At 36.8% G+C, this 12,424-nt stretch overlaps 1 protein-coding gene and 1 long non-coding RNA gene across 3 annotated transcripts; both read left to right on the top strand.

Moving 5' to 3' along the window:
- Positions 1-814: 814 nt before the first annotated feature.
- On the top strand, positions 815-2,575 carry LOC135087885 (uncharacterized). The gene is made up of 3 exons (XR_010260926.1): positions 815-958; positions 1,067-1,136; positions 2,507-2,575. It is a non-coding gene; the product is annotated as an uncharacterized LOC135087885 (long non-coding RNA).
- Positions 2,576-8,880: 6,305 nt separating this feature from the next.
- On the top strand, positions 8,881-9,830 carry LOC135087882 (uncharacterized). 2 transcript variants are annotated; one of them, XM_063982723.1, is made up of 4 exons: positions 8,881-9,011; positions 9,100-9,212; positions 9,335-9,534; positions 9,620-9,830. In XM_063982723.1, the coding sequence occupies exons 2-4, from the start codon at positions 9,102-9,104 to the stop codon at positions 9,726-9,728; spliced, it is 420 nt and encodes a 139-aa protein (XP_063838793.1). In that variant the 5' UTR covers positions 8,881-9,011; positions 9,100-9,101; the 3' UTR covers positions 9,729-9,830. The 2 variants fall into 2 exon arrangements, with proteins under 2 accessions (XP_063838793.1, XP_063838792.1); XM_063982722.1 differs by having other exon boundaries at positions 8,883-9,212.
- Positions 9,831-12,424: the final 2,594 nt, after the last annotated feature.

The raw sequence follows: 12,424 nt of genomic DNA, 5'->3' as shown, positions 1-12,424 counted from the left end.
GTTTAAATCTATTACAAACCGTATCTTCTTTACTACGATTTTTTGGCGCGAATACTATGAAGCAAACTATGAAGGCAGCTGACTGCTGTAAAGCTGCTGTCACTATGACAGTTTTAATTTTTTAGTGTATTTTTTTTTACATTTGACTGACATAGACCTCAGTTCTGCTATATTGAGCATCATCGAGAAGATCACTTTATAAAAGAGACGGTATAAATGAATCAACGTATAAAATCACCTTGTTAGCGAGAGAATAATCTAATTTATTTTAATTATGAAACAAAATGGTGAAACCATATTATTTTTTCTAGTTATATATCTTCAACAGTGCCCCGATTCACTTCACTTCACGCGCAAACAAAGACGAAACAACGGATTTAATCACTTTCCAATAAAAGTCCTGAGCCCCGATTACGGTAATTTTTAACGTCAACAATCCAGACACGCTTCTCGATTCTGCGATACGATTGGTCGTTCAACAGCGTACGTCAGCTGTTTTGACCAATCGTATCGCAGAATCAGAAGCGCGTCTGGATTGGAAACGTTAAAAGTTACCGTAATCGGGGCTCTGTTGTAATTTATTTAGCGCAACCGGGGCCCTGGTTTATATTAATTTTCAAAAAGTTTTTATTTTAATATAATTTAATATTGCGACAAACTATTTTATGCCTGTCTAATGAGTAATTTTTTACTTATAATCGATTCCCAATTGAATAGTAGTGATGTTTATCGAGTGGCATCCGTGAACTGTAAATCGTGATATCATTCATTCAATCATTCAAAGATTGAAAAGATTCAATCCGTCACTCACTCAATACATATGTCTTTCTTTCGGGTTTCGTGGACTGTGTGCGCTAGGCGCATTTTGTATCTTGAAATATCTATAAAATCCTCCAAGGAACGAGTTGTTTCTGAAAAGATTATTTAGTCTTTTGTAACTAAGAACATGAGAGCTAAGGTATTTACAATATTTCATCCAATATCAAAATTTATTTGTGATTTTTGTGTCTTGGTGACTGTGCTGAGGAAATAATGCGGAGATTAAAATTAAAATGTTTTATTACAGTGGCGTAAGAAGCGCATGCGAAGGCTAAAGCGTAAAAGGAGGAAGATGCGTGCGAGGTCCAAATAAAATGGTAAGTGCATTGTTTGATTTAAGGTTAGAAGTAACATGCGCTCAGACCGGCTATCGTGGTAAATTGATAAGTCCCTCCCTAGGCACTTACCTACTATGCTTTAATATTATTAGGAAGTTGTTTAGTCAGTGTGACTTTTGTTCGGTATTCTTGGAACTTCTCATTGAGCTCCACATGTTATCAGCGTGCTCTATCAATTCATTTTCGTCAGTACATAATTTTGGTAAAGGTATCCAGTTATGATGACTGAACTCGTACACATGACACAAATTTTAATGTTACTTTGCTGCACTGTTTGGTTTAGTATTATTAATCTATGAGGTTCTGAATCTCGTTTTCGTTGTGGTATTACAGACAATTTGACATGATCATACTAACGCGATCGCATTCATGTTGTCGCTCCGAATAGTTCCAAATACCTTCTACCTTAATTCTTGGTTGGTTACTATCACATCAGTGCAATATGAGTGCAATCATAATCTTTTCGCATCAGCATCTCATTGTATACCCCACGTGGGTATTAAATACAAAACCTCGTGTCCATTACCCTAATGAAAATGAAGATGTCAATTTGTGACATTATCTATTAGCCAAAATTAAATAACTTTAAATAGATAATTATTAATTACTAGAAGGTCCAAATACTAGTCTAGAGTGGCATTTGGAAGATTTCATTGTAAAATTCGATTTACAGACAACTTAAAATCTATAAAAACAAACACTTGGCATAGCCAGTGTTTTCCAACTTTCTTTCAGAAATTTACCCTTTTATTCATTTTGCATAATATTATCTCGGCCATATTGCTGTAGAAATATTAATACAAAAATACAATTAAATTATGCTCAACTAGCTTTCCGCCCGCGTGGTAGGTATTTTGTCTGTCACAGAAAAACTTTATCGCGGCGTCCCTGTTTCAAAAACCGGGATAAAAACTAGCCTATGTCCTTTCCCGGGACTCAAACTATATCTATGCCAAATTTCATCAAAATCGGTTCAGTGGTTTAGGCGTGAAAGTCAGACAGACAGTTACTTTCGCATTTATAATAGTATAGATTTGTAGACTAAGACTAAGGTGACAAACACCCCTCTGAGGCAGTCGTTTTCATCAAAATCAGTGGGCAGATCAAAACACCTATATCCACTCTTGTGAGAATATTTTTTCTCACAAGGACTAAATTTAGGTATACAATCATTATCAAAATAAAAATAATTGTAATGGAATACAATTATTTTACTTCATTTTTTTTTTGTGTGTGAATAGGGAAAAACAGTAATTCTGGTACTATTACTGCTCTACATTAGAGTAGGTACTAGTACCTAGTCTACTGTATGTTTAAGCAACTAAATTAATTTTTGTTTTTCTTTTCAGGTACATGGGTGGATGTGTAGGGAATACGACCTGCCGACGCTAATGTATCAAATAAAAACATAAAACCCACTTTGTTTTTTTTTAACTCTCCTTTTAACCTCGCCCATCTGGAGGTGTTTTTTTTTATAACTGCGCCTCTAGTCCCAAACTAAGCAAAGCTTGTACCTACTATGGGTACTAGCTAGACCACGGATATAAAAACATACCTACTTAAATATTTACCTACTTTTATTTGGAAATACATACATATTATACGTGGTAACACCCAGACCCGTTACAGAAATTAAAATTTATCATCATCAATTAGTTTTCCATACTTTGAAAATAGGGATGAGTTGAGGATTTGATATGGATCTGTAAGTACCTACACATGACCGCACATCAGCAGGTTACCCATTTTTGTTGCAAATTCGCCCCTATTACAACTGCACTAGAGAACTAGGAACCCACAGTTGGTTAGGTTGACGTGCCGTCGTCTGTACCTACATAGGATAGGAAGATGGGTACATTCTGATCACGACGTCATCATTATTTGTGTGCCGATCTATGTTTTAAAAGTAGCTGCAGCAGAAGATTAGAGAGTACTCTTCTTACCTACCTACAGGTATTTTTTTAATAAAAGTGAAGATTTGGTGCAGTCCTGTTGTCCCCCCTGCTTGGCCCCCCTGGGGGAGACAACAGGACTGGATTTTTAATCAATGATTTGAGGACTGTTGTCCCCCCTGGCAAACATTATTTTAAAAGCCATAGGGTAAGTGCGCTAGTTTTCGTCCAATTATCGGAGTTGCCAACTTTGTGATGCGAAATGAATATCTTAAAATACCCTTACTCATATGTATCATATGTCATTTTAGTCCTTATATAGTCTACTTTACGTTAATATTATATGACAATAAGTAAATACCACGGGTTTTTTTATAAAAAATATTTTATGCAAAAGAGGCGATTTCACTAGTTTTCGTCCAAAAAAATCAGTTTTCGCCCTAGTGTACGCTAGTTTTCGACCACTGTGTAGAAAAAAGGGTGCAGTTGAATTATTAACTTAAAACCAATTCTACAATACAGTAACTATGGATTGTGGTATATCATTTGAAAGGTAATTTTGTTAGCTTTCAAATGATATCAAAAAGATTTAAATAAGTTTCTTACCTAAATTTAGGAAAATATTTCAATAGGTCGAAGGACAAATGGACGAAAACTAATCTACAGGAATAGCTTATTTTGGTTTTCGTCCACCCCAGTGCTTGCTCATGACGTCATGGACGAAAACACAACAACGTTTAAAGCTGTTTTTTGTTTTCGTCCACATCTTTTTAATGGTTTTTATGGGTTTATCAGTGTTAAAAAGTGGACGTAAACTAAAATGTTTAATGTAATAGCAATAAAGATCATATTGGAAGAAAAAACATTACATTTTGTAGGTCCATTGAAGTAAAATGATTATTAAAAATATTAACTAGGTGTCAGGGTTTCCGTCCACGTGGACGAAAACCAAAATCTTGCAAAATTGTTATGCTAGTATTAGTCCACTTAATTATCTAAGATTTCTATACAAAAACTTTAATAAACCCTTAAAATAGTGTTTATTATGCGAATAATTAGACATACGTGCCAAAAACATTACGTAAAGTAGCTAAAACAGTAATTAAACATACCATGAAAGTTCCCTACCGGCACGTTTTTTTTCTAACTTGACGACGTTTTCCATTCACCTGTGTGCAGCAGCAACTTCCGTAGATTTTTTTGGAGTTATTACTTGTCAAATTACATTTTCATGCAGGCAGAACTGTTACTTAGATATTAAAGATTGTAACAAGTCCAAACTTGCACGGAAAGTTAGGTTTGTATTTTAATTTTCCGTATTTGTTTGTGGCAAGTCGGTCAAATGGACGAAAACAGGAGCTGGACGGAAAACCGGCGCAATTACCCTATATTTTATAACATAATTTGTAAAAATACTGAAATACTGACTGAATGCCAAATTCCCAAACTGAATACCTAAACGTTTGTTATAATTATCATATTGATAACGAAAAAAATAAGGTGTTGGTGCCGGTACTGACCCCTACAAACTTGAAATTTGGCAGGTAGGTTCCTTATTTATCTATTTATTTAAGGATAGGAAATGATACGAAGCATATAATAGGATTTTACGAAATTGCACACATAAGGGGGTAAAACGGACTCCACGCGTACGAAGTTGCAGTTAATTTGTTGAATATTATGATTAATTTAAAATTATGCAGTTTTAGCGTCCTACCTACTACCTAATATGATAAATGCGAAAATTTGTGAGTATGGAATAGTATAGATGTTTAATACTCTTTCACGTAAAAACTACTAAACTGATTTTTAGTCAACTTTACAGAAGATAATATTTTTATACATGAGAATAGCATATACTTACTTGGCTTTTGCCCACGGCTGTCCGCGTAAATTTTTTTTTTGTCACAGAAAAAAATATAGAGCGCATTCCTGATTAAAAAACCGGGATAAAAACTGTCCAACGTCCTTTCCCGGGACTCAAAACTATCTCTTTACCGAAATCTCTTCATCAAAATCGGTTCAATGGTTTATGCGTGAATTCGTAACAGACAGACAGATAAAGTTACTTTCGCATTTACTTGTATATTATTATTTAGTAGGGATAATTCATAACTATCTGTTAAAAGCAAGTAAAGCAGATTTTGGTATAGTCAGAAATATTACTGGTACCAACAATTTATTAACAAAATGTTAATTATTATTTGACATACGTTTAGGTATTTAGTTTGGCAATATGGCATTTAGTTAGGTACATACTCCAGTACTTCTTAAATTTTACCAAAATATTATGACTTCTAAATACCCAATGTTTGCTAGGGGGGACAACAGTCCTCAAATCATTGATTGAAAATCTAGTCCTGTTGTCTCCCCTAGCCAGGGGGGACAACAGGATTTCGAAATCCTGTTGGCTCCCCCAGGGGGGACAACAGGACTGCACCGAAGTTGGTGAGGTAGGTATCATGTTTAAACATTGTTAGGAAGGAACCTGTAGAGATGGGTTTCCACCCGGGTTAAAACCCACATGAGGGTAAAAACCCGTTTCATTCCACCCGTGGGTGTTTACACCGGGTGAAAACAAATAATTTTATAATTATTTCAATTGGCATCTTTTCTTTATTTTTATTGAATTTTTCTCATTTAAGTTTATTGATTAATAAGTAATAAGTCAAAGGATGATGGGCACAAATGTATGGAAAGTGGTACCCGCTCCAATAGCCATAACCAATATATTTTATATGTTACGGTCAAAGTGATAAATGTGAAAATTATGAATAATCGCCGGTTATTATGAATAATTACCGCATGATTCGGTAAATGTGATTAATATGAAGTAATTTATGTGTGTATAAAACTAAATAGGCGGCTTAGGGGTGGCCCAAGGGCCACCCCCGCCGCACCTTAACCTATTTTTCACTTTAAATCAAAACATTATGTTATAGGAATCATGGAAAAGTAATATTATGCAAGAAACATTCCAAACTCATTATGCCAAATTATATTAATATATGATATCAAAACGTTCAAAAGTTTGGCTGTACACGAGCACGTACACAAGATGTTGTTCTCTTTTATGAAATTTGTTAGTACTAAGGTTGAATTATCAAATAATCACTGTTAAATGTGATTAATTTATCACTTTTACCGCGACTGTCGGTAATTATTCATAATAACCGGTTATTATTAATAATTTTCAATTTATCACATTCACCGTAACATATATTTTAAAAGGCCTTTAGATGTAGGAAAATGTCTGCTATGGGGCCAGTTCTAATTCACGTTTTGAAAGCAGTAATTCCACTAAGCATTATAAAGAAAGTATAACACAATCATCCATGTATACGAGTATGTATTATGACTACAATCTATTCATATAACTAAAAGAAGCATTGAAAAGGAAAGGATTATACCTACGATGAACTACCCAAGCTATTAGCCCTTTATTCGCTTTCATCATCATCATCATGATCATTTTAGCCATAGGACGTCCAGTTGAACATAGGCCTCCCCCAATGATTTCCACAATGGCCGGTTGGTGGCGGCCTGCATCCAGCGCCTTCCCGCTACCTTTATGAGGTCGTAGGTCCATCTTGTGGGTGGACTTATTAGGTCTTGTGGGTTTATTCACTTTAGCAACCCATAATAAAACCCTTAAGAAGTAATAAAACTTTAACCCCTTTATTAATAAAAGTTACACCCTAGTTGAACTCTGGCTTAAATTGTCATTTGGTATGGCAATGTCATTTCAATCCAAGGTTCTTCCTAGGTGTAACTTTTTATTAATAAGGGGGTAGTAACTACTTCTTTAAATAAAAATATTTATTTCACAATCATCCTCATCAATAAATTATAGAGTTAAGGAAGGATGCTGGAGCAGTAAACCCTTCCTGCCTCGCATAACCTAAGTACCATACGATGGACACGTATGATACTTCTTCTTCTTCTTCTTCCTCGGTCCCTCACTGATGAGGATCGCGACCACAGATAGTGTTCCTCCACAGACTGCGGTCATAAGCTGTGTGGACCGCACGATGCAAACTCCCGCCCACCGTCTTCCTCACCGCGTCCGACCATCTCGTCGGTGCCCTGCCCCGAGCGCGTCCCCCTTCATACTGTATGATACTTAGGTATACAAAAAGTATCTTTATCTTCGAACGCAACCAGATCTGAGGCTGGTGGCCATAGTAAATGTTGTTCGTCTTGGAAAGACCTTTCAAATGACACTACAAACATAACTATTGGAGCCGGGTACCATTCTGCAAAAAAGTATGTATATCTTCGTACACAACCAGATCTGAGGCTGGTGGCCATAGTAAAAGTTGTTCATCTTGGTAAGACCTTTCAAACGATACTAGACACATATCTATTGGAGCCGGGTACCATTTTGCCCATTGTCCTTTAACACTAATATGCATTTATATCGTGGCCAAATCGTAAAATTGATCACGTTATAATGATGTGACCAATTATTTTATAAAATGGTGTTATTTCAAGAATCGTTGAACCGACTTAGAAGAAATTTAGTAGGAACACAATAATTTGTGATCATGGCAAGGACATGGAGGGGGGGCGGGGAGGGGATGCCAAAGATGCCAAACTTTCTCTTTGATGACATTACGGTATAAAGTTACAAATAACAACACCAACTACAAAGTACTTCTGCATAAAAACTTGAAATCGAACCGCCCTTCCGCCACTGTAACGCATTGTAACGTTTTTCAAGACCTCCTCTCCCCCCAGATTGCATTACGTAACACTAGAACGCCCCCTTAGCATTAAATACCACTTCTCACTTTAAAAAAACGCTATTTTTGTTTTCACCCACCAGAATGGGTGATAATGGGTAAAAACCGGGTTTTTACCCAAATCACCCAGTTTTAACCCAATCGGGTGAAATGGGTTTTTACCCACTACCCATCTCTAGGAACCTGCCTCTCGAGTAAGTAAGGAAAGGACTTGCTCCGTAGTTTTTTTTCCTTCAGCGTAGGTCTTAGGTACACATATTACAACCAGGGCCGTCTTTAACCTACTAGGGGCCCTGCCCTGATATTATTCTGTAGCTCGGACTTTCGCCTGGCGCGGCAACCACATAAAAAACCTGGCAACCCTAGGCCCTTATCATCTGGAAAAAGGTCTTATTAGCAGATGGGGGCCCCCTCGGTCGCAGGTAGGGTTGCCAGGTCCAAAATCACAAAAGCCGGACTCTGTGCTTCATTTGGCCGGACATTTTACCCTAAAAGCCGGACATGTGACGGGGGGGGGGGGGGGGGGGGGGTTGAATTTGAGGTCATAGCTTACGAGTGAGTACTGTCATCATCATCGGTTGCCCAACATAACATCCTGATGCGTGCGCTTCATATTATTCTGTGGCTCGACTTTCGCCTAGCGCAGCAGACCAAATAAAAAGCCTAACAGCCGGACAGGCCGGACAAGACAATATTTAGCCGGACAAGACCGTAAAAAGCCAGACGCCTGGCAACCCTAGTCGCAGGGCCCTGGGCACGTGCCCAAAGTGCCCAGGGCATACAATGGCTGGATGGTTAATGTGTAAAAAGGTAATGTCTTCATGAGGAGGTTGCTGTTCCTGCCCCACAGGGGCGGAACTTGGAAATGAATGACCGATGATAATGTCAACTCAGGAGCTATATTTATAGCGCCTAAAATAATAAATCACCCTTTCCGAATTTTGTAGAAAAATATTATACAGTCTGGCAGGCAAGCGCCTTAAACAAGTATCATAGCAATAATGTAAAGTAATTATAAATTACTATCCTAGTTCTGTAGGCACTAAGATTAATAAAGCTTATTACTAAGTGTAGGCACTAAAAGGAGAAAAATTGGAAACACATTTTCCGTTAAAGTTAATCCTTTTTGTTACATGATGTTTCATTTTGTGAAGTCTGTGCACTGTTCGAATTATGAAAAAGAATTAGACAATTTCAGTCACGACTCCCGGATCCATGTAAATTTTGCTTCTAATCCCTACAAAAAAATTATAGCTTTGTTTCAATTATTTACAGTTTAAATAGACAAGTGAAGTTTTGTTACAGGCATGGGAAGGATGGGTGGAATAAAATGGGAGAAGGCGAGTTCTTGTAGACCAGTTCATAATATAATCTCATCAGATTTCCCCAAGTACAACCCTCAACCTTGGAAGTTTATGGTAAAGTGTTAATCTTGTCGCTACATTAATTTAATCATCAACCAATCATGGTGGTTGTTGTGATAAATAAAAGTATTGTAGGTGTAAGTAAATTAATTTAATCTTGTTTTATCTTCAATTAGGAGGGAAAGTCTCGAATTGAATGGTTATTATCATATGAATACCACAGGATGTGGTTAGAAGAAAGGGAAGCTTGGAAAAAACGAATGTATCCAGAGAATACTACCGTTAGCGTTGACATAGTTAAAAGTTACGTTCTGACCTTTAAAACAAATCATCAAGCGCCAAAACCGGAGAAGAAGAAGCCATTCAAAATGAAAAAGTAAGAACTTAGAATCGCTTTAACCCGATTATTAATTAAATATTTTTGATGACACGATATGACTCCACTTTATGCTTTATTACAGATTTGAAGGTGTAGGAAGTAAGACCGAAAATAAACGTCCAGCAGGCGACAAGGCAATGGGCTTTGAGAAAGAAAAAAAGAAACAAAAGCCTCCGGAGAAAACGAAATAGCGGGAGTTGTCCATTATTGTTATTTCATACTTATTATTATGTACACAAGTTTTTTTATTATTTTACGAAATAAAAGTTTAATAAATTTATTTTAAAATTATACATCTAGCTTTTTATTTAAATATGCCATAATTTGGAACTCATTGGATTTGTCTCATATTCAGGGAATGGTACTGTACCTACCTTTCATGAGTAGTCTTAGGCCGGCTGGGTTGCACCAGGTTGCACCATCTTACTTTGACTTTAACAAACGTCAAAAAAACTGACAAATTCCATAGAAAAAATATACACCGGTTCCGTCACAGTTACCGTTTTAAAGTTAGGTGGTGCAACTCATTAGTTTAAATCAGCCTGTATAGTACTCCTTTCAAGTCGTGGTGACGGAGGATTATGAAATGGTTCTGAACTTTCCACCTACGTATAAAAATTAGTAGTACCTGTGGGCTTAGTGCACGAGTTTGCATTTTGCATCGAGTGTCGTCGTACAGCGTCCCTATAGGTAGGCCGGTTAAATGAGTCCTCGCCTGCGGAACGCGGGGACACAGGGGCGTGACGAAAACGGGGACTGTACGGGGTGCGGGCGGCAGGCGCATTCTTGTCAAAATTCATTTCGCTGGCGATGCGGCTAGCGATCGCTTGTGTTATTTGTTACGGACGCTTTGTGAGGGCTATACATGAGATTACATTTTTAAGATGAATCGAAAGATTTTCGGACATAAAATTAATAGTCAGTGCAAGCAAATAGCTTTTAACGTTTATGAATATTTTAGAAAAAAAAACTGGATCCAAATTCTGATGAATATCAACAAGATATACCATTAAACAAAACCGTAGCAAACGTTACTGGACTATCGGAAAAGACTGTATCCAGAATTGTACAACAAGGAAAATTATTAAAAAAACAACGAAAAATTTAAATCACCGAAGAAATCGAAACAAAGCCGCAGGAAAAGGGTGGAAGTAGATGATTTCAAAAAAGCCGTGATAAGAAGAAAAGTTACTCAGTATTACACATTTAAAAAAAAAATACCAACTCTGAAATCCTTGAACGCTACCCTTAGAGAAGATAATGTATTATACTGCGGCAGAGAATATTTAAGATTATTATTACTTGACCTAGGTTTTACATTTCAAAAATGCGGATCTGAAAGGAAACTCCTTATTGAACAGTCAAATGGAGGTGGAAATATCTAAATACTGTTAAAAAGTATCGTAGAGAAGGAAGACATATTTTATATCTCGATGAAACTTATGTCAATGCGTCTCATAACGTTTCAAAATGTTGGCAATCAAAGGATGAACACGGAGTATTGTCTCATATTGGTAAATCATCATACATTGTGGTGGCTACACTGGATTTGTAGATGGAGCACTTGTGATATTTAAATCCAAATGTAAAACAGGTGATTATCACGATACAATTAATTTCGTGAATTTCAGTAAATGGCTAAATGAAAAGCTGATGCCTAATATTCCACCAAATTCAGTAATAGTAATGGATAATGCAGCTTATCATTCGGTTAGTGTAGAAAAAAAGCCGACTATGGCCTCTACCAAGCCAGAAATGCAAGATTGGCTACGACGACATGAGGTGCCTTTTGATGATAAATTAAAAAAGGATGATTTATCCAAATTAATTAAAAGCCATTACAAGAGGACATATTATTATATAAAATTGATGAGTTATTGAAAGCAAAGGGCCATGAAGTGTTGCGTTTGCCTCCTTACCACCCAGACCTGAACCCAATTGAGTTGGTCTGAGGTGATATAAAAAGACAGCTAGCAGAAAAAAGTATCGACTCCAATTTGGACCAGAAAAAAATATGTTGGAAAATTTATTTGCTGAATATTCCGTAGAAAAGTGGGAGCATTGTAGCGGATGAATATTGCGAACACGACGGAGTTCTAGATGACGTTGTTGATTTTATTATTAATGTGCACGATGATTCAGATAATTTGGATGATGGCTGCTTTGAAAGTGAAGAATCAAGTTCTAGTGATATTGTTAAGGACATAAGTGATTGATTAATAATTTGGATACATCTTGCACACAATAAATTTTACATGAAATACGACATGAATTGTTTCATTAAAATTTTATAAAATAAATTATTTTCTTTATTATAAAATAAATTATTTTCTTTATTAAAAATAATTTATTTTCTTTATTAGAAAATAATTTATTTTACAAAATTTATCACCACCTGTTTACCGTTAACCACTTCACTGTGACGTCACATATCTTGAGAACTATCTAGTGAAATTTATCTCTTTTATATCATCCCCGCCCGCACCCCGCACGGTCCCCGTTCTCGTCCCGCCCCTGTGCCCCCGCGTTCCGCAGGCGAGGTCTCATTTAACCGGTCATACTATAGTGGATACTCAGATCATAGAAAGAGAATAGATATGAAGTCGCGCGTAACTACAACGAGAACCAGTGTCCCCACATTTCCCCCACCACAGCTCCCACACACACATTCAACTGTGTAAAAACAAAGCGACTGAGAGTCTACGACAACATGTGCAACCGGCTTAAAAGTGCTGTGATTGGCCAGAAGGCGTGCCTTATGGCCAATCAATGGCCGCGTGACGTGACGCACACTTTGAAAAAAGCAATTAGAGAGAAGAAAGATAAAGTGGAGTCGATAAGATATCGATACTTTAAATCCTGGGGGCAAGGCTCGAAATTGGTTTGA

Source organism: Ostrinia nubilalis, chromosome 3, assembly GCF_963855985.1.
Source record: "Ostrinia nubilalis chromosome 3, ilOstNubi1.1, whole genome shotgun sequence".
Classification (NCBI taxonomy): Eukaryota; Metazoa; Arthropoda; class Insecta; order Lepidoptera; family Crambidae; genus Ostrinia; species Ostrinia nubilalis.
Note: the sequence above shows the minus strand (reverse complement) of the source record. Positions and strands in the feature narration are given on the sequence as shown.